This window comes from Copadichromis virginalis, linkage group LG9, assembly GCF_057382275.1.
Source record: "Copadichromis virginalis isolate Kocher_CV1m ecotype Utaka linkage group LG9, C_Virginalis_male_GT1.1, whole genome shotgun sequence".
Taxonomy (NCBI): domain Eukaryota; kingdom Metazoa; phylum Chordata; class Actinopteri; order Cichliformes; family Cichlidae; genus Copadichromis; species Copadichromis virginalis.
Genome location: NC_140626.1, coordinates 18,594,529 through 18,620,510, shown reverse-complemented (window position 1 = coordinate 18,620,510; position 25,982 = coordinate 18,594,529). Strand labels below are relative to the sequence as shown.

At 43.6% G+C, this 25,982-nt stretch overlaps 2 protein-coding genes, 1 long non-coding RNA gene and 1 pseudogene across 3 annotated transcripts; 1 reads left to right on the top strand and 3 right to left on the bottom strand.

Moving 5' to 3' along the window:
- Positions 1 to 360: 360 nt before the first annotated feature.
- Positions 361 to 10,881, bottom strand: LOC146701713 (uncharacterized). The gene is made up of 2 exons (XR_014922222.1): positions 10,546 to 10,881; positions 361 to 4,085 (listed from the first exon to the last, which is right to left on the bottom strand). It is a non-coding gene; the product is annotated as an uncharacterized LOC146701713 (long non-coding RNA).
- On the bottom strand, positions 4,508 to 7,405 carry LOC146701715 (uncharacterized). Its single transcript, XM_085469263.1, has 2 exons — positions 4,737 to 7,405; positions 4,508 to 4,558 (listed from the first exon to the last, which is right to left on the bottom strand). The coding sequence occupies exons 1-2, from the start codon at positions 7,329 to 7,331 to the stop codon at positions 4,508 to 4,510; spliced, it is 2,646 nt and encodes an 881-aa protein (XP_085325389.1). The 5' UTR covers positions 7,332 to 7,405.
- Positions 7,380 to 10,294, bottom strand: LOC146701714 (uncharacterized). The gene has a single exon (XM_085468028.1). The coding sequence runs from the start codon at positions 9,585 to 9,587 to the stop codon at positions 7,380 to 7,382; it is 2,208 nt and encodes a 735-aa protein (XP_085324154.1). The 5' UTR covers positions 9,588 to 10,294.
- Positions 10,882 to 22,507: 11,626 nt separating the features above from the next.
- On the top strand, positions 22,508 to 25,597 carry LOC146701712 (uncharacterized; annotated as a pseudogene).
- Positions 25,598 to 25,982: the final 385 nt, after the last annotated feature.

The window sequence follows — 25,982 nt, the reverse complement described above, 5'->3', positions numbered from 1 at the left end:
TCAAGACAGAGCTTTAAACAAGGCCTAAGTATCTGCTTGCAATAATGTTTTGTGAAGATAATTATTTTAAAAGAGCTGGGAATTGAATCAATGTGTAGGGAAAGGAAGCTTTAGAAAGTGGCTAAACTATAAAAAGGTATGAAGTTACCACTGAATGTCCTGTTTGGAGTCGAATTTCAAAGTGATGAAGGCAAATTTCATCATAGGAGAGTGAAGGATATAAAAAAAACAACAACAGCAATAGAATAATATTAAACACAAAGTGAACCCGTCTTCCTTCATTAAATAGGTTCTTTTAGATGTTAAGGAGGAATTGACTTAACCAGGCTGGCGGAGAATGAAGACAACCGGACACCTGCAGCAGATGGGGAATCAGTGAACTTTTATTGAGACAGAGACAACCTCTCAACACAGCTCACATCAGGAGATTCCCAATATTTGCTGTAAGGATGGGTATATATTCTCTAAAACTTACAGGAGGGGGTTGTGAGGAAAGTGCTGCATTAGCAGAAAAACAACTCCATAAAAGGAAATCGGCCTTGGGTGTTCTAGCCTCTTCGCTTGCAGATATCTTCCACCTGCAGGATGAGGCGATCGCTTCTTATCGCTCTCAAGGCCAAAGTCGTGAGCACATTTTTATTACACAGTTGCACAGTAACTTTAAAGCTGAACAATATTTAAAGCTGAATAATGTTTGATCAGATTATATTTTCTTCAAATCCCCCTTTTGACCCATCTTAAATGGGTCAACACACAAAAATAAGTAACATTCAAAGGAACACAGAGACGTGTCGAAGCCTGGCTCGAAAAACTCCTCGGGTCTTATCATTTGTCTTTATCTGTCATTGCAGATGAGGAGAAAAGAGTCCAGGCACCACCCTGCCCAGGGGTCGGCTGCAAGCAGTCTCGGTTCCCGACGAAAGCAGTAACAGCTGTCCTGCACACAAGGATACACGAGTCAGTGCAACCAGGGTAGTGACACAAAATTAACAGTTCCTGTAACCCAGCAACCAAAAAGCATAAGTAATGATAAAAATGTGGAGAGTACAGAATATACTATAATAATGAGAGATATAAACGTGAAAATGTGAAAGAATAAATCAACCGTAAAATAAACCCAGAACGGTAACTGCTAAGGACATTCAAAAGTGAATATGGTAAAACGTGAGGAAGGGGTGTGGAAAAAAAACAATTTATATCCAGTGGTGGGAGTACACATTCGCTCAGGCTTAAGTCCAGAGACCCTGAGAACATCGCTTAACCCTCACAACCCGACCAGACACAGTTCAACCAGATATATCCTTCAAGAGGAAGTGGGTGAGGGAAACAATTAATAACAAGTCTAATACAAAACACCACAGAGAAACAACCATTCTAGAAGCATTTAAACAAGAGAAAGACGATAATGTTCGTCACCCTCACGATCAGAGTTTTCATCATCCGTTGGCGAGGAGGTGGGAAGTTGACTAGCCAATAAAGGCATCTGCCGGGCGAGATCCTTATCCTCAGGAGTGAAAGCTGTAACAATCAGTCTCTGGAAGAGGGATCGAATGCATGGAATACAACAGCAACCGCAGGTGACTAGGACAGCAACAAAAACTGAGATGGAAACTAGGATGGAAGCTACAAGGGCCTTATATTTGCCAAACATGTTAAGCCAAGAGTCCCACATGGCAGTATCAACGCCCGAGTGTTCCTTCATTTTAACAGTAAGAGCTGTGAGACCAGTAATAGCTTTAGTGAGGGAACCATCAGGAGCTGTGTTATTGGGGATATAGGTACAGCACTCCTGACCAAAAAGGCTGCAGACTCCGCCTCTTTCTGCGAGGAGAAAATCCGTTGCGACCCTGTTTTGGAAAGCCATTAGGGAAGTGGCAGATAACTGTGCATGCACAGCTTCAAAACCATCTCGAGTGTAATTAGCCAACAGTTGCACATTAAAGTGAATGTAGTTAATTCTGTCTACATTCGCATTTATTTCAACCATCCAAAGTATCGAGGCCCATCCTGCTTTAACCTGGTCTCGCAGTTTATATTCATCGGGGACCCCACGGGGTATACCTACAGCATCAATATAGGTTGGATTATGAGCTGAACCTGGGATTAGAGAACGTTTAGAGCGGCGTTCAGAGGAGGATGGGAGGCCAACTTCGTGTACTTCTATAGAGAGATCTACTGGAGTGACTAAAACAGGTAAAATAAGAGTTATGAGAGCGCAAAGACCTGACGCATCCCGAGGGAAACCATCATATAACTTGTTTTTGCCACACCACCACCACAAATCAGCCCTAGCCGTAGGTCGGAAGTTTGGTTTCATAACCGTCATCTCAGTGCACCAAGAAGAGTTCAAGCTACCTAGTTTTACTGCATTGCCAGTCAGGTTAATACAAGTGAAATTGTTCACAGCTACATCTGAAGAAAAGAAAGGTGGTTTATTAGAGACCGAGCGTTGAGTTTTAGGAAAGTGGTTTTCCAGATATGAGCAATGACCTCGTTTTGTATTGTTCATAAGATGCAGGAGGCATGCACTATTGACTGGCGCCGGTACAACTCTTAAAGTGGGGCGGGCTCCCATACATACTATGCAGTCGGAAGCCGTCTTGTCAGCAGCTTGTTCAGCTAGTAGTAACCAGTTGTTTGTGGCTCCAGAAATACCGGTTAGAATTTGGAAGAGGTCATCTTTAGACATTTTATTTGTGTCTACAATGCGTATTCGGCCGTTTCTCCCCCCGTTTGTATATGTCACCGGAGGGCCATTAAAGGTGGGGTTATCATCTTTAACTACAGAGCTTGGAGCTGCACCAACGCTAGGGCATATTTCCATTTGCCAATACAGGGCGGTGCGATCAGTCCAAGGGGCAAGTATAAATTGTTGACAGGAGGTCAAGGCCAGATCCTTTAGGGTAAAAATTAAGCCTGAAAGATCCGGTTTTTTTGCTATTCTGAGCATATTTTGGTTTCTCCAGTGCAAAGCCTGACCCCTAGAGTGCTTGGACCAATCGAGGTCCGTTTCTGACACTAAACTGGACCACTTCCACTGATGCCAACCTCCCAGGGTTATATACCACACTGAGGAGGAGAGATGTACTGCAAGGTTAAAAAGATCCCCCCCTTGGTCTTTGGTGACGGGAGTGACTGGGAAGCTAGCGAAATCTATTTCGACTACCCAACTTTTATTGTTGGGGACACAGAGAGTAATCATTCTAGTCGTACTTGGGGTACAGGAGGTAACCGTGTCTCGTTTCTTTCTAAATCGATCGGGCGTGGGCAAAACTGGAGAGGAAGTGGTGGGCAAGACCCTAGGGGCTACATTTGTCAGATTGGGACTGTCAGAAGGGGGCGAAGCTTTTGAACTTGAAGGTGTCAGAAGTGTCGGGGGCCCTTCACAGATCAGGATTATGCCAATGGGAATGAGACCCAGGGCCAGGAAGCAAACAAAGACGCAACATCTTTGCCTGCCTGTCATTTCAGGGGGAAAGGGCCAAGACATGTTTACTTAGCTTGGGTGTCTTCTAATAGAGGATGATGGGGCAGAGAAAGGTGGTCCAGTTCCCCCCACCTCGCCAAGGGCGTGTTCTAGGAGTTAAAGAGCAACAAAAAGTATCAGTGACACAACTTTAAATGAGCTTTCAGCGGTTAAAACTATTGCAATGTAAAATGTAAATCTTAAAAACTCAAGCCAATATAAAAGCAAAGTCATAAAAGATGTTAAAAATAGAAAAATAAAAATGTTTAGTTCAGTATGAAGAACACCCCCTTTTGTAACCAGCCGGCTTGTAGGTTGAGTTTTGGCTCCCTCAAGTGGTTGGTGATGCTGTTGCAGCTCCTTCTGACAGGTCCTTCTGCACCTCTCTCAAGGTTCTTCCTGGTTCGGTGGCAGCAGCGCACTGTGTGTAATGAAACCAGGTGTCACCTTTCCCTTCGAGCCTGACAGCGTGGGAGGTCCGCTCTGTTATGCGGTAAGGGCCTGTCCAGCGAGGCTCAGCCCACTTTCTCTTTGTGACTTTCAGGAGGACGTAGTCCATTCCAGGTGTAGCCGCCTCTTTCAGCTCTTGCTGGTTTCTTTCAGCGACCTGTGAGGAATACTGGGCAACAAAACTGCGGAGCATGTTATAATATGTCCTCGGATCGAGGTCTGAATCAGCTTCATCCGACATTAACAGGCGAGAGGAGGGGCCAGGAAAAGGCCTGCCATGCTCCAACTCAAATGGAGTGTAACCAGAGGTTTGATTTACTGAGCATCTTATGGACATTAATGCAAGAGGCAATGCCTTAACCCAATCTAATTTGGTCTGTGCACAGATTTTAGCCAATTTAGTTTTTAGAGTTTGATTCATCCTTTCCACTTTCCCCTGGGACTGGGGGTGGTAAACTGAGCCAAACTTATGTTTCAAACCTAATGCGGCTTCAACCCTCTGCAGATCGTGGTTCCTGAAATGTGAACCATTGTCCGACCTTATGACCTCGGGAAACCCATGCTGTGGTATATAATGATTAATCAGACACTTCACCACAGTTCTACTGTTTTCACTTGCTGTCGGCCAGGCTTCTGGCCAACCTGAAAATGCATCCACAGCCACCTTAACAGGTAACAACAGTGCTTCCGCTAATTCCCTCATTTCTATCTCATGTTTAATAGGCTTTCCGCTGGCTGTCAAAAAACCAGCTCTTAGCCACTGCTTGAGCTCCACATGCACTGCTCCCACAGCATAAGCTGAATCACTGTATATATTCACTTTCTGTCCCTTTCCCATCCTTAAGGCTTCAATCACCGCTCTCAGTTCAGCTCTCTGTGCAGACTGTTGTCCTGTCAACTGCTCTGCTTTCACCGTTTTCCATCTCATGTCTGTCTGTTCCACTATTGCCCATGCAGCCTTCAACATTCCACTTTCAGTTCTGAAACAACATCCATCTGTGAACCAATCTTTTTCTGCATCCATTAGAGGTTCTGCCTGCAAATCTGGCCTGATTTTCTCCTGTACCTGCACAACCTCTTCACACATATGTGGTTCCCCCGATCCCATGTGATCAGCCATGTTTATGCCTTCATGTGAGTAGGTGATGTGTGGTGCTTCCAAAATGGTACTGAGGCGTCTCTGCCTGAGTGAAGTGAGTGTGAAGGCCTGTGAGGAGACGTAGGCCACCACACTGTGTGATGTCAAAATTTTTAGTGGGTGGTTCATCACTATGTGTGCTGTTTTCTGAATGATTTTTGCAAGTCCAGAAACGTGTTGTGTGCACGGTGGGTGGCGTTTTTCAGTGTTGTCAAGCATTACGCTTACATATGTCAACACTTTTCTCTCTCCCCCTTTTTTCTGGAACAGGATACCATTGATATGGGTTCCAGTTCCAGAAACATCAAGATGAAAAGGCAAAGCATAATCTGGCACAGCAAGGTCAGAGGCGACAGAAAGCTGTTGTTTTAACTTTATAAACGCCTGTTCTGTTTCTGTAGTCCATGAGAGGGGAGCAGAGAGGTTTCTCATGCCTTGTTCATTTACCAAAGCGCGCAAAGGGGAAGTAAGGCCAACATAGTCTGGGACATAGGTCCTGCTGTAACCAGTCAGGCCCAAAAATGACAACATGTCTTTTACAGTTAGAGGTTTTGGATGGTGCAAAATGGAGTTCCTGTGTTCTGGGGACAAGGAAATACCGGACTGTGAGACCATGCGGCCTAGAAAAGAAACCTGTTTTCTTGCAATCTGTAGTTTGTTTTTGCTCACTTTAAAACCTGTGTTGGCCAGGTGGTGAAGTACCACTCTGGTGGCCTCCAAACAGATGTCAGCCGTGGGGGCAGACAGCAAAAGGTCATCCACATATTGTATTAACATACAGTCAGATGGTAGTGGGCTGGTTTGTAAAAGTTCTTTCAAACACTGATTAAACAGTCCTGGGGAGAGGGCAAATCCCTGTGGTAAGCGAGTGTAACGCCATTGTCGGCCTCTAAATGTAAATGAGAAAATGTCACGCAGTGACTCACGAAGTGGGAGGCAGAAAAAGGCATTAGCCAAGTCAATGCAGGTGAACCAGGCATGAGATGGTGGGAGGTTGGTCAAGGCAACATAAGGATTAGGCACAGGCAAAGTAGGAGTGCCAAGTAAGGCATTAATCCTTCTCAAATCATGTGCCATTCTGAACTTCCCCGTGCCTTTTTTCTCAACGGGTAGGATGGGCGTGTTCCACTTAGAGCAGGAGGGCTCCAAGACACCGGCAGTGACCAAACCAGAAATTGTTTCTGCAATCCCAGCCTCAGCCTCCGGTCTGTGTGGGTACTGAGGCTGCCACAAAGGGGTAGCAGATGACAGTTGAAAAGAGACTGGCTCCACATCAACTAAACCTACATCTGTGGGTCCATGGGACCACAAACAATCTGGAAGAGAGTCGAGTAAAGGCGCAGCATCACAGTGGTCTGTGTGTTCTCTGCCATGTGACCCGCTGACCACTCCATGTTGCAGTGTTGAGGAATTAAAGCAATCATTTAAAATTTGGTATGTCTTGGTAGATGGAGAAAACAAAACCTGTGGGAGTTTTGTAGGTGTCCAGTCAGTGGCCGCAAGGGAACGTTTAACCATTCCACCCAGCTCCTTAGCCTGGTGTCCAGGATGTAAGGCCAGTGACACATGGGGAGCTGCCTCATCAGACATCATGTACCACTGTAATTGATCTGTTGTAAAAGTAACCGCTGCTGCCACTCCCTCCGGTGCCGCAAAAATGCACGACATGTTCAGAGACCAAGCCCGCCCCTCACACTGCTCTTGGAACATGTGCTGGTACCAGGTGGTGTCATGCCTGTCATAAAACAGTGTAACATGAGGTGGGTCAGGGGGAGGGACATAAGGATGTAGAAGTGAGAGCCACGGCCGCCATTGCTGAAAAGCAGTCCAAACTCCTGGTTCAGCAGGTGTTTCAACTTCCAATAATGCCCAGTAGATGTCAGCAGAGTCCGCCAAACAGGAGGAGGGTTGCAGCAGAAACTGACCACCTCCCTCTGGCCCATCAGAGCAGGGAAGTACAACCCCAGTAGGGAGAGTCACAGTTAGGCCTTGTGAAGAGCAGAGTATTGTGGCTCCTAATTTAATCAACAAGTCTCTTCCCAGTAAATTCACAGGCGCCTGTTTTGAACAAACATAGCTGTGTAACAAGGTCTGATCTCCAACAGTTGTGGGGAGGGGCACGGTGTAAGGCAGAGTTTTAGGTTCCCCAGATATGCCCACCACTGTAATCACTCTGTCAGTAAGTCTTTCACGAGCAACATCCTTAATGGTGGAGTACGTAGCTCCAGTGTCCACTAAAAAGCTGCTTCTTCTTCTATCTACAGTTATGGACAGCATAGGGTCCGCCGTTGTCCCTTCACCGTCCTGGGCAGTCTGTGGGGTGTCCTATAGCTGGGGACCACCCTCGTAGTACTCCCACCCCATCACAGGCATCTGTGGGGCCGGGGGCACTTCAACTAAAGCACCACGAGGTCCACCTCTGTGGCCAGGATGCTGATAGGGCCCACCACGGGCTCCCCTGCCTCTTCCAGCAGCCGGGTTCAAAGGGCACGCTTTAGCCCAGTGTCCAGGTTGTCCACACCGGAAACAAACATACATCTGGCCTCCCCTACCACCTCCCATCTGACCCCTTCCCCTGAAACCACCTCTGTTTCCTCCAAATGGGGAACCTCTCTGCCCATAAGGGGCCGGGGAGTGATAAGCACCATACTGGGGGGGCTGTGGATCAGTTGGCCATGGGTTCGGATACAAATCAGGGGCAACTGGACCAGGAGGGGGAGCCGCAGCGGCCACAAGCTGCTTTTTAGGCTTGTCACCTTTTCCACCCAGGTCGTTTTTAGCTTTCTGCAGCTGAACCTTCAACAGTTGCAACTGTAAATCTTCGACGCTCTCCGCTTTATCATCAGACTTAATCTGCACTTTGTTAAGATTAAAAATCAAATGTTTCTTCCAGATTGCAAAGTCACAGTCCTGCAAATCAGGATTATCCTCCATTTTCTGGCTTACTGACTCCGGAATGCCCCTCAGCACCGCCCTTCTAAACCACATGCTCTGTGAACAAGTCCTACTGGGGTGATGACCTGTATGGTTCACCCAGTCTTCAACAGCCTGATTTAGATAATGGGTGGGATTTTGCTTTCCCTCCCATTTAAATTTCTGTAAGGTGCCTTGATTTTTGGGTGGGAATTGTTTGCGCAGGGCCGGTCCAATAAACCTCAAGGCCTGCATTAGTGGCACCTCGTTCTCATGCATGGTAGTACCCGCATTTTGTTCCAGGTCCGCTGCCTGAGATCGGGATGTGCACCTAGTTATAATAGCTCTAAAATCTCCCAGTGCGAGGTCCTGTCCAGCTGTGTATTTATCCAAACCAGCCAACCAGGCATTCCCTCCCTCCGTTATGTCAGGGAGTTTGTCCACTAGGGCCTGGACATCTCCGAATGAATAAGGTTGATACACTGGTGTACGTTGCGCTTTAGTCTGGACCAGGGGAAACATGCCTGGAGGCTGAGGCACAGGGCCCTTAGATCTAGTCTGATATCCTAAACTGGGAGAGGTAGGGAGGGGTGTATTGTTAAGGTCACTGAGTTCATCATCAGTATCCTCAGTTTCTTCCCCGCCTGGTGGGTTAGCAGTGTCAGCAAAAACGTGGGCTAAACTCATCTGTGTTTCCGGATCCTGACGGCCCACCAAAGACATGGTAACTGTGACATTTGGTGAAGTGCCAGGCTCAGTTTTTGCAGTAGCGGTCAGATCTCCCTTAACAGCGACAGGAGTGCTGGCAAAGGGGTTGGACCGGGAAAGAGGGGCTGACGCAACACGATTATTCACCTGGACCACTGACCTATGTTCATTTAAGCAGCTGCGTAATGCTGCTTCTAGATCAGTTAATTGTTGTTCAGTGGGTCCCTGTCTGTTCATTCGAACCGCAAATGGTGCGCTCGCAAATGGGTCAGTTAGGCCCTCAGATCCGGTTCCAAAACAATGGGACATAGAAGAGGGGGCTCTACTACTAGCTGAGGATGTCGCCGACAGAGAGGAGCTTCCTGGGCAAAAATGCTTGGTATCTATGGGAGTTGGAGCTACGGGCGGTTCTTCTCCAATAGTCATTATTCCACCAGAGATATTAAGTACCGGATATATGCCTGCTGAGGGAGGAGTTGAGGCAGAATAGGGAGGTGGCTGAGACCTATTTTTCTTCATGTGTGGTTTTGCAGTTTCCCATAAACACACCCAGTGATTAAATTTAGCTTTGCGGCCTGCGTGCTTATCTGCTTCCTTTCTGTGTCTCACCCCGCTCATCACACCTGCACCTGCTGCTGCTGAGTTGGCTTCTTCCTCTTTCTCTTTTGCCTGCATAGCCTTATTCTGCCAAATTATTCCCCAGTTACCACTACTCCCCTCATCCTTTCCCTTTTCTTTCATTAACCTTTCAGCTGTTTTCCTCAATGACTCTTTCTGCTTTTTTGCTTCTTTAGGCTGGTGTGTGGAGTTGATGACTGTCTCAACACATGTTAATTGTTCTCCCAATGTGCTAAGAATAACACCGGGACCCCAACCATCATCATTAGTTTCTCGATCTAATTCTCCATCCATTTTACTGTCAATGGAGGAGTGTTCTTTTATTGATTTTAAAGGAGAATTTGGGCCAGCTGGGTTTCTGCCTCTGTTAGGCACTAACAGCTGGGGCGCTGCTTTAAAGGTGAGTCAGCACTGAAATATCCCTTCAGGTGTTACCAAGCTTCTACCAAACCGGAGTCTGGCGGGTAACCTTGCCTAGAGCTTCCTGATAGGGGTGCTAGTTGGTTGTCACCTTGTTCACACGTCTCATTCACACTTCATACATTACCTGCAGTCACTCATTACCCTCCTTATGTATGTAATAAATGTGTAAAAAAATTCTATGTGTGGTGTATTATTTTAACCAAAAGAGGAACCTAGTTCCTTTAATTGTGTAATCTGTGAACAACGGAGAACCAAACTGTCCTGCCCAGTGTTCCACAGCAAGCATTCAGCGTGTATTTATGTGTGTCCAATATCAAACAGAACATCAAAACATTTAAAACACTAAAATCATCGGGGTTTTAAGAAGAGATCCGTTTTCTCCTATTGATCAAAGGGACCCCTCCTTTGGACTCCAACCAGTACTTCTCCTTTTTAAGTTTTAGAGGATCTTTTCTAATAAAGTCCTCTGGGCCTTCCTAACCCTTCTGTAGTTTAGAGAATATTACTAAAAAATATTCTCAAGGCCTTTAACCTTTTAATTTGTTTAGAAAGGCGTTACTAATAAACCCTTTCAAGGTCCCAGACCTGCACTGAGGTATATATCCGACACCGGAGAGCAACCCGTCGGCTGCAACCGTGGTCAGACCTCAGTTCACTCTTATCTTTATTCACTTATTCACTTATTTCTTATTCACTTATCTCTTATTCACTTGTCTGATTCTCAACAAGCCTTAAGTAAGCCAGACAATTTTGGTTATGAATTACTAGGAGTTTGGACACTAAGTATTTTTATAATGTTCAATATAGCAGAAATAAAAGGTCTGCTTACCTTGTTTTTGTGTGCACACAGCTTTTGTCCAAACTCCGTTCACTCAGACCACGGCCGATGTCCTCCCATCCGTTCCAGTTGACCTGGAGCGGATCCTGTTCGTGACGCCAATTGAAGGATATAAAAAAAACAACAACAGCAATAGAATAATATTAAACACAAAGTGAACCCGTCTTCCTTCATTAAATAGGTTCTTTTAGATGTTAAGGAGGAATTGACTTAACCAGGCTGGCGGAGAATGAAGACAACCGGACACCTGCAGCAGATGGGGAATCAGTGAACTTTTATTGAGACAGAGACAACCTCTCAACACAGCTCACATCAGGAGATTCCCAATATTTGCTGTAAGGATGGGTATATATTCTCTAAAACTTACAGGAGGGGGTTGTGAGGAAAGTGCTGCATTAGCAGAAAAACAACTCCATAAAAGGAAATCGGCCTTGGGTGTTCTAGCCTCTTCGCTTGCAGATATCTTCCACCTGCAGGATGAGGCGATCGCTTCTTATCGCTCTCAAGGCCAAAGTCGTGAGCACATTTTTATTACACAGTTGCACAGTAACTTTAAAGCTGAACAATATTTAAAGCTGAATAATGTTTGATCAGATTATATTTTCTTCAAGAGGAAATGATATGATGAGAGAGGGGGAACAGAAAAACTACCAAGCTCACTTGCAGTTTTTATGAATTTATTTGAGTGATTGTGAATTCTACATTATTTATGTAAAAAGGGCCCTCTAAAATGGGTCTGCTGCTCATGGTGACACATGAAGATACTGCAATCCTGAACATGTCTTTTATCCCATCAATAGTAGGAAATAAAAAATAGCGCAGTGGTTGTCAGGTACACCTGTTAATGGAAAATCAGCCTTGATGAGCAAATCATAAGGAGGTCAAAAGATATCAAAGAATGGTAAACTCACTGGCTCTTCTAAGCTCCTGGAGCACTCAAAGCACTTCATTCATACAAGCACCTTTTTTTTCTCTATGTTCAAGTGCTGTTTTCTATCCAACATCCACACTCCGATGAACAGAGGTGAGTATCTTGCCCAAGGACACTTTGGCATGTAGACTGAAGCAGGCAGGGGTCAAATCACCAACCATCTGATTAGTAGATGCCCTGCTCTACCTCCTGAGCCACAGCCAGGAATCATTTTAGGCTCATGTGATGATCCGAGTTGTGATAAAAGGTTTGACATTTTCAGATTTCCAAGTTTACTACGGCAGTCTTAAGTTAAAGGATCGCTGGTGACAGCTGTAATTGTGACAAATTTAGGTGCAAGGTTAATTTGGTGTCCAGGACTCTGTGTTCCCTGCTAATCAATGGAGGAGTCTTAATCACGTAAATTTGCCTGTGTAGTCAAAGAAAGGTTTAGTGGGAAGCATCTGCTGATGGAGAAGTCGCCTCAGGCACCATAGCATTCTGGTTCACAACTGGTTGAGGTCAAGGATATTCACACCAAACGGTGGTCTTATCTCACTACCTCAGGGTTCACATAATAGGTCAAATATCACACTTGTTTTGGTGATTTCTGACAGTGGTGCCAGCAGCTGTAATCCTGCATTCACTGTGCTTACTTTTAAGAGTTTGTAACTATTGGCCTGCATTCTTTACTCGTTCTTTAAAGTGTTTGATATTCACTTTGGCTAGCGTTAATCTTGTTAAAATGACATTAACGCCATAACCGCATTAACGTGGCAAATCTCCGTTAGCGAGTTAGCACGGCGTCAGCGTTAGCGCGGTTAGCTCTATCTAACGGAGATTTGGTGCGTTAATGCAGTTATGGCGTTAATGTCATTTTAACGAGATTAACGCTGACAGCGCTAGTTATGATACAAATACATTTGAAGGCTGATGATTGAGGTTGACGTCACTTTATCACGTAACCTATGTGGTGCCTAATTATATTTCATTTTGTTTTTTGGGGGGTTTATTTTGTGTCTTAGCAACATTTTACAAAAAATACTATGAATTGCACTTTTTAAAATGATGATTTAATTTACTGAAGAAAAAAAAAATCTATCCGGCCCTGTGTGAAAAAATATTTTATGATGGCGTTGCACCAGCAAAGTAAAAGCAACTTTTGAAAAGGAAAAATAAGGGGAATAAATCTCCTTGTCTTGACCACTGTGGGCGGTGGTGGTAAAGCTACGTTTTGTTATATGTGCGTTTTTCTTTGTCTTACTATAGCCAATCATTGCAGAATGGCGCACATAGTCACATATTTCCTGCACGCATGAGTAAGAGTGAGTGACTAACAGTGTGTGAATGAGCTCACATTGGTCCCTGAGAGAGGCCGCCTCGTTCCCATCAATCAGTTGCCTGCATTCTACCTGGAGGCAGAAAACAGTGAAGACAAAGCACACTTACCTTCTGGAAATTGCTGTAATTGAGTGATTAAGACTGATGACGTCAAATGAAAGCCTGAATGAGCGCTCATTCACAAACAAACGGTATGTGGGTGACTCACCAGCATCCTGGCCTTGGGCTTTGTGCATGGCATCTGCATTCGTGCGGTAGCAGCTCCTGGTGAAAGACAGCGCCATGATTTAGAGTCAAACAGGCAGCGTTTGCACCTTTTCTACAATCAGAACAGAATATTGGATGAGTGGACCCGTGTTTGTCCTTTCCACACCAAGGGCATGTTTCTGTTGCCTACACTTGTGCATAAACCATGCCGGCGTTGTGATCGCTGCCATCATCGTACTCATAATCACTGTGGGGATGAGCCATGTAATAATAAAAAACAATTTTACTGAGATGATTATCACGTAGATCTTTAACTCCATTACTGTACATCACTTACATCCAGGGTTCACTGTCATACAAACACAGGAAGAAGACTTATGTTTTTATCCCTGCTGTCCACTCACCCCTCTGCCTGCTGGACTCTGTTTAACGTGCAGATTTCCCCTGCCCTTTATAAATCAGATCACAACATCGCATCAACTTACAACTTAATATGATCACTACTCTGGAATCAGATAACAGTATACTTAAGGGACAAAGGCAAATGTAATTTTATTAATATTTTATAATTCCTGCTAACAGAGATTTTTTTCCATAGAATTCAATAATTTCTTTTAAAAAAATGCCACAAAATCTTTTGTTTCTCTGCCAGATTTAAGAAGTTAAAGCTTAACATACTGCAATGTACTATAAATGGTTAAGATACATATTAACTCTATATGATGGAAAATTTCTTTGTTACAGCAATGAAAAATGTATTTAAACATAACCCATTACAAACTATGTTAAATAAGAAGAATAGTATATAGTTAATAAAATAAACCCATAACAATATGAGTGCTTTTAGTGGAGATAGCATCTGAATTTCAGGAGCGGGACCGCTCCTCCTTCACGCCCCCTCCGGCCTCAGGCTATAAAAACCCTCCTTCTCCAATACCTGCTGTTCTCATTTTCATGCCCCACCCTGCCCACCCTTTTTCTTTCCACTCTTCTCCTGTCCTCTCCTCTCTTCCTTTCTCGTTAGTACATGGGGGGCCCTTCAAGGCCTTCCCCAAACCGCAGCACTTTTCACACTCCTCATCACTCATCGTTACCAAAGATGTGGTCCCTGCTAGTGAAATCAGATTTTTTGATAACTTTATTTGACAAATCAAGATGTTTGTGTGGACATATACTTTAACAATAGTTAGCTAGCTAACTAAAATTATTATCACACATTTATGCAAAGGTAGGACTTATCTTTTTTTTTTTTTAATAAAAGTTAACTTTTTTCCTTGAGTTTTTTTTTTTTTTTTTTTTTACCCTGTTCATAAAGTCCATTCATTTGTCTGTGGTTCCCTGTTCAGCTATGGTTTCTTACTTCCTATTTTATTTTGCTACTTACCTGTCTATACTAATGATTGTCACTGTACTGCAGGGGTGTCAAACTCCAGGCCTCGAGGGCCGGTGTCCTGCAGGTTTGAGAGCTCACCCTGGGTCACCACACCTGAATCAAATGATTAGTTCATTACCAGGCCTCTGGAGAACTTCAAGACATGTTGAATAGGTGATTTAGCCATTTAAATCAGCTGTGATGGATCAACAACACATCTAAAACCTGCAGGACACCGGCCCTCGAGGCCTGGAGTTCGACACCTGTGTTGTACTGCCTGTATTGGCTTGTGCTGTGTTTGATTTGACTTCCCCTTCTCACATAATCTGATTAAAAGCTCAAACTAATCATGTGATCAGTTTAATCTGTACTCAGGTGTTTCTACTTTCCTCATTACCTTGTCTGTCTTTTCAAGCATCTGGTACCCCAGGTGCTGACAATCACGCATCTGGCCTGATTGATGCTTGATTAACAGCACCTGTGAGCATGGCCTTTGCTACAGCAGTTGTTGTGTGCTCCTGGCATGCCACATTTGACTTATGTGGTTTGGGGACTTAGCACAGGGCAACTTCAAGCTGGTGTGCTGCAAATTCAAGTTGCAGCATTTTTTGGACCTATACTGGAGTCCTAGTATATAGAAGTAGTACAGTATAGATATTTATTTGTGCCTTTGAAGCTCAGGAACAGTTCAAACTGTTCTATGAATTTTGTTTCATAGAACATGGACGTCAGTTCACCTAAATATATATATTTTTTATTGTTCTGCCTTGAGACTGCCACATTTGGGCCTTTCTGGTACAAGTATAACAGTCCATACCTTTCCTATACCAGTAAGACAGCGGTTAATGAGGTTTGTTTGCCAAAGAGCTTTACGGGTTAAGATTATACCGGCAACGTGATTTGTGGCCAAACTGGCCACTCATGAACCAAAATACCTGCCTTCAGAGAAGAGTGCCCGGTTGTTTCAGGTGAAATTAAATACATCCAATCAACAAACAGAGTGAAAAGTGGGCAATGAATAACACACACATGAGCACACACACACGTAGGCCTACAGGACTCCAGCATAAAAATACAAACACTGTGTTCGCAGCTGGAGTGTGTCTGTCCAAATAACAGGAGCAAGAAGGGGAATTTCTCAGAGAAACAGCCTCCTCAGGGCTGAAGGCCTTCCCTAATTGGGAGAGAGGTGTCATCGACCCCCAGCAGTTAATCATGGCACTGTGAGGAGAGAACTGCAGACACGGAGGACTCATCGTTTCTCCCCCCCCCTGCAAGACATCGTGAGTGCTTGCACAGTGTGCTGGGGAAACTCTCAGCTCCTTGTTACGTCTGCCAGGACGATAGCTTACACAGGTTCAAATAATTGTCTCGAGTATGTGGGATAATTACTGTAAAGCTATTTTCTGCTGGGCCATGTCTCTCTACTATCACTCAACTTGGATAAGCAGATATAATTTGGCTGATAAATGTCTAATAAACTCTAGATGTTGGGGAGGACTCCAGAGATTGACAGCATCTTGGGTTTCAGTAATAATAGCATTGATTGGCAATGTTTCTATTTATACTGTATATCATCCTGAACCAAAGCCATTATGTTACATTAGTCATCCGATTTCAGAGATGAGCCAGAACTAGGGTTGCCAACTCCCTGAAAAATAAATAAGGGACACCTCGTGGCCAGGGCCGGGCGACCCAGTTGTCTTCACCCTTCCCAGTGTGGTAGCTCTTTTTTTGTGTGTGAAATTATTTTTTTAACCATTTGACTTGAATTTGATTTAAGTAGATGTTTATTCTTTGTGATATGAACACATGTGAAACAAATGATCATTTAGCCATTTATTTTTAGCTCAAAAATGACAACATTAACACAGTAAAACAGGTCTCCTTCTTAAACAGAAGCCTGTCATGCTTAACTTTTGAGAATATAAGTAAATCTTTCTTTAAAAGAACTCTGTCCTGCTTAACTTAAAATAATAGAAAACAATAGAAAGAAAAACATTCTTGTAACAGTGCACATTTAGTGCATTTAGTACAATTGGCTTCAGTTGAGGTATTATTTCAGCTTTTCTAATGCTAATCAGCTGCTCCTGTTTGTAAACCCGCTTGTTCCCATGATTACGCATCTTAACTCATCATCATTATTCATCTATGTATTACTTTTATGTATTAGTCATCTATTTGTTGTAATCATCTATTCTTGCAGTTGTTTATTACACAAAATAAATTATATTATCACACTTCTGGCCACATAGCGCTGATATTCACTGCACATGCCCATATTAACTTTTTCCAGCCAGGTGTTTTCCTTTTCCCATTCTTCCCTTTCTCTGAGGGGAACAAACATTGCTGCTCTAATGCTGGGCTTACACTGTGCGGTTTTAGGCCCATTTTGAGCCGATTTTTGAGTGATCTTCATCGTGCATCGTGTAGTATACGTGGGGTAACTTTGGAAAGCTCATCCGAGCCCTTTCGATGTGGCATCACAAAATTATCATGACCACAACAACAGTGAAAATAGTGGGATTTACACTGCTGCTCAATCACAGCTGCCTGATCAATGTTTTTCATTAGCAATTTAGCAAAGTTGATGGTGGTGGTGTGTCTGTGTGAGTGTAATGCTGGGCTTACACTGTGCGATTTTTGGCCCATTTTGAACCGATTTTTGAGTCGTGCGACCGATTTGGCGATCGGCCCGATTTTGGCCTTCATCGTGCGTCGTGCATCGTGTAGTATACGTGGGGTAACGAGACGCGATTAACACCTCACGACCAGCTCCCGATCATCAATCGCTCGTGAGGGTCTCACCACAGCCGCTCACACTGCTCACGCGCAAACACGTAAACGTCGGTGAAAAAGACAGAGCAGCACGGCTGTGCAGCGTGTGATCTGGACACAAGCGATGGAGGCACAACTTGTAGAACTTTGGAAAGCTCATCCGAGTCTTTTCGATGTGGCCTCACAAAATTATCACGACCACAACAACCGTGAAAATAGTTGGATTTACATTGCTGCTCAATCACAGCTGCCTGATCAATGTTTTTCATTAGCAATTTAGCAAAGTTGATGGTGGTGGTGTGTCTGTGTGAGTGAAAGACAGAGAGAGCGAGCGACAGATTTTCTGTTATAACCTTCATTTTATGGAGGCACAGTGTGAGCACTCAGGTCGCATCAGAGCATCGGGCGGTATAGTGTGAGACCCTGCATCGTGACCTGCAAACTTCTAACCCCTGCGAGTCAATTGTGCAGTTTGAGCAGGAGCTGAATAACGTGACTGAAAAAATCGCACAGTGTCTGCCCAGCTTTAGGTTTACTGTCGTCCGAGACTTGCACCGCAGTGTCGGCGTTTGTTTCCCTGTTGGCCATGCTTCTTGTTGTGGTCATCTGTTGTCTTCCGGTATTTTCTCCGTAAGCGACCTTTCCTCGACCAATGAGATGAGCGGTAATCTGAATTGTCATACTCGAATTGTCATAAGTGTGCTGTCAGCTCATTGGTCACAAAGCAGGAAAGGGGCTGGGAATTATGTTTTCAAACAAAGCGTTAATTCCATTAAAAGTTATAGACTACTTTTGATTCTCACTGTATTACGGGACAAAGTGCGTCCCTTATTAGCTCAATACGGGACGTGTGCTTTTGTTTCGAAATACGGGACGATTCCGTATTTTAAGGGACGGTTGGCAACCCTAGCCAGAACTGGTCTCATCCTGTCAGCTGGGGGAGATAAATTGCCTATTAGCCCTCTGGGTTTATGATAATTTTGTACAATCAATCATAGTGTATGAATAGGTGTCAAATAGAGACTCATCTAACTGGAATAATAAAAGGCTGTATTCATACAGAGTGTCTATTTGTTTTCCCCTGAAATGTGTGCTTATGAGTTGTTCGCTTATACTTTTTAAAAAATTTTTTAAATCAGGGCAGCAAATCTTTCATTGGTTATTAGTGTGTAAAATTAGTACCTGGCCTTTTAAGTGTTCTTGGAGTGCGACTGGATGTTTTAGACTCCTCTCTCCTGTCATTTTTTTCTCTCTTAGACTGGTGACTGGTAGCAACACGTCACAACAAAAGAGGAAAATGTGACACGTAATTTGTGCTTTGCTAGCATGGTCGCAGTAGAGGTAATGAGATGAGAAAGGGTTTTAACTGATTGTGGTGAGATGGGGCAATTTGGAAGCTATTCTGACGAGTGAACAGATATACTGAGCTGGGACTTTCTGCTCTCAGGATTATCTGCAACTGAATTCATCTAGAAAGCAATCGTTCTCTGCTAGGGTGAATTGAGATGCTCAGCCAGCCATAAAACACACAAATAAAGATACAAACTTTGCTTAATTCACTGTAAATATGTCCAGCATGAGGTGATCTGGAGCTACACAGCTTTATGAAATTGATCACTTATTGCAAAATACTGTATAACTTGTTTTTATGGTGTAATTATAGAGTCATTATTCTTGGCATGCATGACAGACTACATGCCTGCTACCAGTCAGTCAGTGCTTAATGGCTTTATATTCAGAAAAAGGTGGCAGGCACTGTAAAAACAAAAACAAACAAACAAACACAAAAACAGTGTTTGCAGCAATTAAAATCCACTCCCTGTATATAAAAGATGTAAACATTTATGGGCCTGAAAGGTGAAGCGAATGTGAAAGTTAGACCTGCATTCCTTCTAGTGGCCAGCAGAGGGGTGTCTCATCTGGTTGCATATGAAAGTGTGATTGCGTTGATGACTACGGGAAAAGATCCATTTCCTCACTTGATTTATAAACTCAGGTTTTATGCCTGTCATATTTTATGCCTCTCTAATATTATTTTATGTTTATTTTGTAAATGAGGGTCATTATTGGAAAATGATGATGATAAATCAGAGTTTACTGTAGGAAAGGAGTAGACAATTCATTTTTCCAAGGTATCCCATTAAAAAACTGGTAGGTTTAAAATTAACTTGAACAGTCCCAGTTTTTCCATGTGGCCCTTTGGGGAAATCAATCCCCCAAACCCCTGCTTTGGGTCATGGCTAACTCGTGATTGATCATTTGCTATTGCATGGCAGTGTGGTGTCTTTTTATTTTAATTTCTCTGTTCTAATATCAGATATTTACTCTGTCACAATCTGCACTGGCACATTTTCAGCCCTAACAACCTACATGTAGGGAGTATTATGATGTAGTAGATTGCCTGTCAGTAGCAATCCCAGGCCAGCCTCTGTAATTTGTATCTACAATGGCAATTTTTAGTCTGGTTTGCCTCCGCTGACTGCCTACCTGTTGCCTATCATGCCTACTGAATGAATAAAGTCTGCTTTTATCCTTCACCTCCCCGTCTGCTGAGCCCACTTAGTAAAGAATTATTTTGCAAAGTGTCCAACCCACAGTCTGACATCCCTCCTCCACCTCCTTGTTGGTATTTGTGTGGTTGGTTTGATTCTCTGGCTCAGGAGAGAACAAGCAGATTAGAAGATATCACGAGCTGCTCAGACCTCTGGCTTCTGTATTTTCTAACCTTTCCATGTCTCTCTTCTGCCTTTCAGGCACCTATAAGTTGATTTCAGGTGACGTGCGTCCGCTCAGCCACTCACTGTATTCATTATTGACCTTAATGACTGATCTAACCCCTTAACATTCACCCTTCTTTTTATCCAAAAAGACTAAAAGCTTGGCGGCTTTTTGTTTGTTGGACTCTCACAGTAAAAATAATGTGCATCGGTGATTCAAAAAGTAACTTGTGTGGTCCTCAACACAGAAAATCTATAAAACTACAGAAATGGGCTCTAGTTAGCTGTGGTTGTGGTATCTTTAAAAATGTTTGCACCATTTAAATGTTATAGTCTTGTGTACCAAAATCATTGGATTTTAAATCTGCTGATACTTTTCAAAACATAGCCACAGAATTTTCAATTACTGTAAATTTAAGGGTCACTTTGAATAAATTTTAGGTTCAATTTATCATTTTAGTTCAGTACTGATTAATATGTGACTCCTTTATTTGTCATTTACTTCAGGTTGGTGAATCCTATAAAAAACAAACAAACCAAAGGACAACTTTGTGTCCACAGACGAATGGGGAAACACACAGAGAAACACAGGAACACGAACACTGGTACAAATACTGAGGGAAGACCGCATTTTTCATACATAATAATATAGAGGTTTTGGTAGATTTAGTTTGACACTATTAAAAACACATGGCCTTTTTGGCTCAGTATAAATGCAAACACGGAGTATTTCTCCATAAGTTTAACACATCATGCCAGGAATGAAACATGACAGAACTTAACTGATGAAGGAAATGAAAGAATCTGGTTACAGGACACAGTGTTACCCTCAAATCCAAAGCCTAAGAATTGTGTCACTGGTTTTATAATCATAAGCTATTTCGATGAGTGTAAAATAAAGCATTTTCAGAGGTACTGCCAACCTGCTCAGACATAATCTTTAAGAAAAGGTTTTACAAAAAAAAAAAAAAAAAAAGCTCTGTGTGCCAAATAAATGAACAATAAAAGAAAAATCAAACCTTAAGAGTGCATCAGGAATCTGCGAGAGTTAAAAGGTCCTTTTCGGGTACATGTTTTGGGATGTATGCAGATGACATCAGTCCTCCAGAGATGTGTCATCATGTGTAAAGAGCTGATCTGTGAGCGTAATAGAGCAGAGTTAAATTAGCTTCAAGGTTTTAATGCTCTTTGTTTCCACTTGTTTGCCTCAGCAGCAGTCACATCAGGGCATTTTTTTTAAAATAACTGAATGACCCATTCATTACATACACAAGTAATTCAATCGTGATTGTGCACCTGAATGCTGAATTGTCTGTTAAAGCGTCGATTATTTCCCAGTCCTCCTCCCTCTGGGTGTGGAGGTGGTAGTAGTGGTGTTGGCGGCAGCAGCAGAGGAGCGTAACAGGAACGCTCTGTGAGTCATGAGTGCTTACATGAACCAGGGCCTCCTCCAGTGATGAAACCACCATTGAAGCTTGTAACGCTGTGTGGGAGTCCAGACCAGAGGACAGAGGCTTGTGGGTGTGTACTACTGGCTGGGGTCTCCAGCTTATCAAACATCCAGCTGACTGCTGAAATAAATCAGACTCCACGTTAAATAAAACAAAACCAAAGTGTCAGAAAATCCAAAAAGCTCAGAGGTACATTTACCCACTGAAACTCAATAACAAGATTCAAATCCTATCTCAATTCAAAGGTCACTGACCACTCTTGACCACTCTTGTTAAGGACATTAATGGGGGGCTTTTTTTCTCACTGTTGGTCCCACATTTGTATTCTTGGAGTTTATAGAGAAGCAATGCAAGATTTATGGCTGTAAATAATCTTTATTTATCTTATACTGGGTCTTGTTGCCGCTCTTAGTTCCTCTCCCTTAAGCCATCTTTATCCTAATTGGGTGCTCCACACAAACAGACGGTTTAAACAGCATGTGCTCACAGGATATCATCATACATACATGTCCAACAGTAAAAAATGATTTAGAGCTGTATGAAGTATTATGGAGCGGTATTTCACTCATCTGCCTTCACACAGATGAACTCGAGTATCCTAATTTAGCCCTTAATCCACAGGGTTTAATTTCATGTTGGCCCACACTCGGAAGCTATAACAGCCTCAACTCTTCTAGGAAGGCTTTTTTACAAGATTTAGAAGTGTGCTCATAGGAATTTTTAACCATTTTTCCAGAAGTGCACTTGTGAGGTCAGACACTGATGTTGGATGAGGAGGCCTGGCTCGCAATTCCCACCCTGATTCATTCCAAAGGTGTTCTGTTGGGTTGAGGTCAGGTCTTTGTGCAGGCCAGTCAAGTTCTTCTAGACCCAACTCACAAATCCATTTCCATGTCCTGCTTTATGTACTGATCCACTCTACTCATCCCCAAACTGTTCCCACAAAGTTGGGAAACATGAAATTATCTAAGATTTCTTGGTATGCTGAAGCATTAACAGTTCCTTTCACTTGAACTGAGGAGCCAAGCCCAACGCCTGAACCCACACCATAATCCGGCACCACAGTACCACGCTGGAATTCACTGGGCCCCTGAGACCAACCCATTCTGCCACAAATAATTGTAGAAGCAGTCTGCATGCCTAGACTCTTGTTTGTTTGTTTTTTAAACCTGTGGCAATGGAAGTGATTGGAACACCTGGATTTGATGATTTTGATAGGTGAGTCAATACTTTTGGCAATACAGTGTATGTTGTCCTGATTATTTGAAACAGAACAGTATATACATGACAGAAAATACCATATGATAATAGGTCCACTTGGGGTTACCACAATGGAGCACCTTTCTCCATTTCACCCTATACCTAGTATCCTCCTCTGTCACACCAACCCTCCTAATGTCCTCCTTCACTACATCCACAAATCTTCTTCTTTTCCTTCTTTCTGGCACTTCCATATTCAACATCCTTCATCCAATAGATCCACTATCCTTCCTTGCACAAACCACCTCAAGCTTGCCTCTTTAACTTTGTCACAAAACTGCCCAACCTGAGCTGTCCCTCTGATCTACTCATTCCCAATTCTGTCCACTGTGGTCATAAATGCTTTAAAATTTTGTTAGGACAGGGAGAACACAGGAGGGTCTTGCCCACGTTCAGGCGCAGGCACCCCTTGTTGAGCCAACCACTCAGACTTTGTGCATTTAAATGACAAAATATATCCTTTATCCTTCACATCTGAATATTGTCTCATTTCTGAAAGCAGTTTGTCTGGGCAGCAGTGAGACAAAGTCATTAATTTACCAGTGAAAAATAAATGGTGAAGTCAAACTCTCCTCTTAAATTGTGTCTGTACTACATGAAGTTCAGTGTCGTTTCAAACTTTTTAATAGGTAACAGTTTGTGTGATTTTATACAGGAATAATGATCACAAAGTCAAGCTCCAAGTCTGGTTTGAGCTTAGACAGGTTTAAAGTCGACAAACTCTTAACTGGACTTACATTGTCACAAACTGAAAGCAGGGACTCAAGCGCAGAGCAGGTTGACGTATCAGAACACGATTTATTTACACACCAGTGCAATACTATATACAGTGACGGGAAAAGTCCAGGGTTCCAGGGGATTAGGGGAAGGCTCTCTCTTTCTCTCTCACGCTCGCTCACGTCCTCACATCCGACTCACACACGTCCGTACCGCGGGGAGGTCACAGGTCCGGGAAGATAAACTGGAATAGGGAAGGGAGAAATCACTCACAAATCACGAAGGTAGGGTGTAAAGGTATAAGACCAAAAGAAAGACTAACGTCAGTAGCTCAATCATCCAGCGATGAGAGGATCTGTGACCCAGCCTCAAATAGTAGATCGGTAATCAGCTGATCGCCAACAGCTGTGTGAGCCAAGGGTGGGAGCCAGCTGTGAGCTCTGCTCAGGCAGAGAGGTAGGGGAGAGAGAGAAAAAGCAAAAACACAAGTGTAGCCTTGTGAGGCCGGCTGGGCAGGCACAGGGACCATGACATACATTTTTTTAGATTTCAGAATATATAAAAGTTTTAAATTAACTTCCTAGGACCTGGTGTCCACATATGTGGACATCACATTTTGGGTTATTTAGACCAAAATACTCAATTTTGCTCAATTTTGCCTGATATCCATTTACGAGGACATTATACTATCAAAATATTAAACGAATATCCTCATATGTGCCTCTTATTTTTCATAAAATCAAAAATAAGGTAAAAAAAAATATCTGGTAATTCTTTGTTTTTACATTTATCGGGCCCCAATATGCCCAAATATCAAAGAGAAATGAAAAATGCATGCCGTGGAAGAGTTTGGGTCTTAGGAGGTTAATCCAAAATGACGTCCTTCTGTGGTCATGAGCTACAGTAGAGAAAAACCAGATGCTTGCAGCTGTAATTATGTTGTACACATTTTGTGTTTCCACACGCATCTCCCACATTGCTCTCCCCCCACGCATGCACCCCCCTCTTTGTGAGTCATGAGTGCACCACAAGACACGATATGTCCTCAGTGTCTTTCCCCCTCCCACTATCCACCACCCCCACCCTCCCTCCGACCCTCCCTCAGCTGTTCCTGCGTCTGAAAGATGGATGAGTCAGCAGCAGAGTATACTTTGGCTTGTGCCAAGCCATCATCTTCCGCTCATCTCCCGTCTCGCCTCCTCTCAGCCGCCGTCCATTTCTACACGCATGCCCCTGCCACGAAAGGCTGTGATTCATGTGCTGTTCACTGTCTATACATAACAGACAACTTAGCAAAGAACCAGTTTTAAGTTATGTTTTCAGATGCTTTGTTAAAGAAATTATAAAAAAAATAATACATTATAATCTTCTTGTGACAAGCTGCTAGTAACAGAGTGTATGAAAAATGCCAAAGGTAACAGTTTGGCAGGCATTAAATAGTATTGTTGCAATAACATCAGCAATGTGATTCCCAAAGAACTATTAGCTTTAAAACTCGTGTCCTTAAAATATTTGAGGAAACTGAAAATAAGTGGCAACAGGTCCTATAGAGGGACAAATCCAAATGTGAGAATTGAATTGGTTCATGCTGTTCTGAGGCACTGTGCAGGGCAACTAGGAAGTGTGTTCCGGACTCTATTTCAACACTCAATTGACAGTCACACCGTCCCCCAGCTGTGGAAACACTCGACAGTCATCCCCATCTCCAAAAGAAACAACCCAAAGTCTCTGCATGATCTTCGTCCTGTGGCCCTCACCTCCCTGGTGATGAAGGCCATGGAGAAGATCATAAAACAGCACATTGTAAGAACAACTGACCCCCTGATGGACCCATTCCAGTTTGCTTACCGTGCACGCAGAGGTGTCGATGATGCAAAAATCTTCATCTTGGACCCCATCCACAAACATCTGGAGCTCCCTGACTCCTCCGACAGACTTCTGTTTGCTGATTTCTCATCAGCGTTCAACACTCTGCAGCCTCATATCCTGGCCACTAAGCTTTCCACCCAATTTCACCGGAATGATCAGCTAATACTGTGGATATTGGACTTTTTGACCAACAGGACTCAGAAAGTTCGGGTGAACAACTCTCTTTCTGGTCTCCGTTCCATCTCCACTGGCTCCCCCCAGGGCTGTGGGCTCTCCCCCCTGCTTTTCATCCTCTCCACTGATGACTGCAGATCCACACAGCCCAACTGTCAGCTGGTTCAATATGCTCACAACACAGTTCTCCTGTCACTGCTGTCAGGCCCCTCACAACACCATGGGCCCGCTCTGCAGGAGTTTGTAGAGTGGTGTGACAGCTCCAAACTTGAACTGAACGTGAGCAAAACCAAAGAGATGGTGGTGACCTTCTCCAGTAGGCAGAGGGATCTGGCTGCTTCAGTCACCACCACCATCCACGGGAAGCCAGTGGAGGTAGTTGAGGAGTACAAATACCTGGGAACCATCTTTCACAACCTCCTGAAATTCTCTGCCAACACAGAGGAGATTCTCAGGAGGTGCCACCAATGGCTATACCTCCTTAGGAAACTCAACTCCTTTGGAGTCAGCACACCCATCAAGACGACTTTTTACTATGCCTTCCTGGAAAGCATCATGACCTTCTCCATCACCTGCTGGCTCCACTCCCTCAGCGTTCAGAACAGGAACAGACTGCAGCACACTGCATCAGT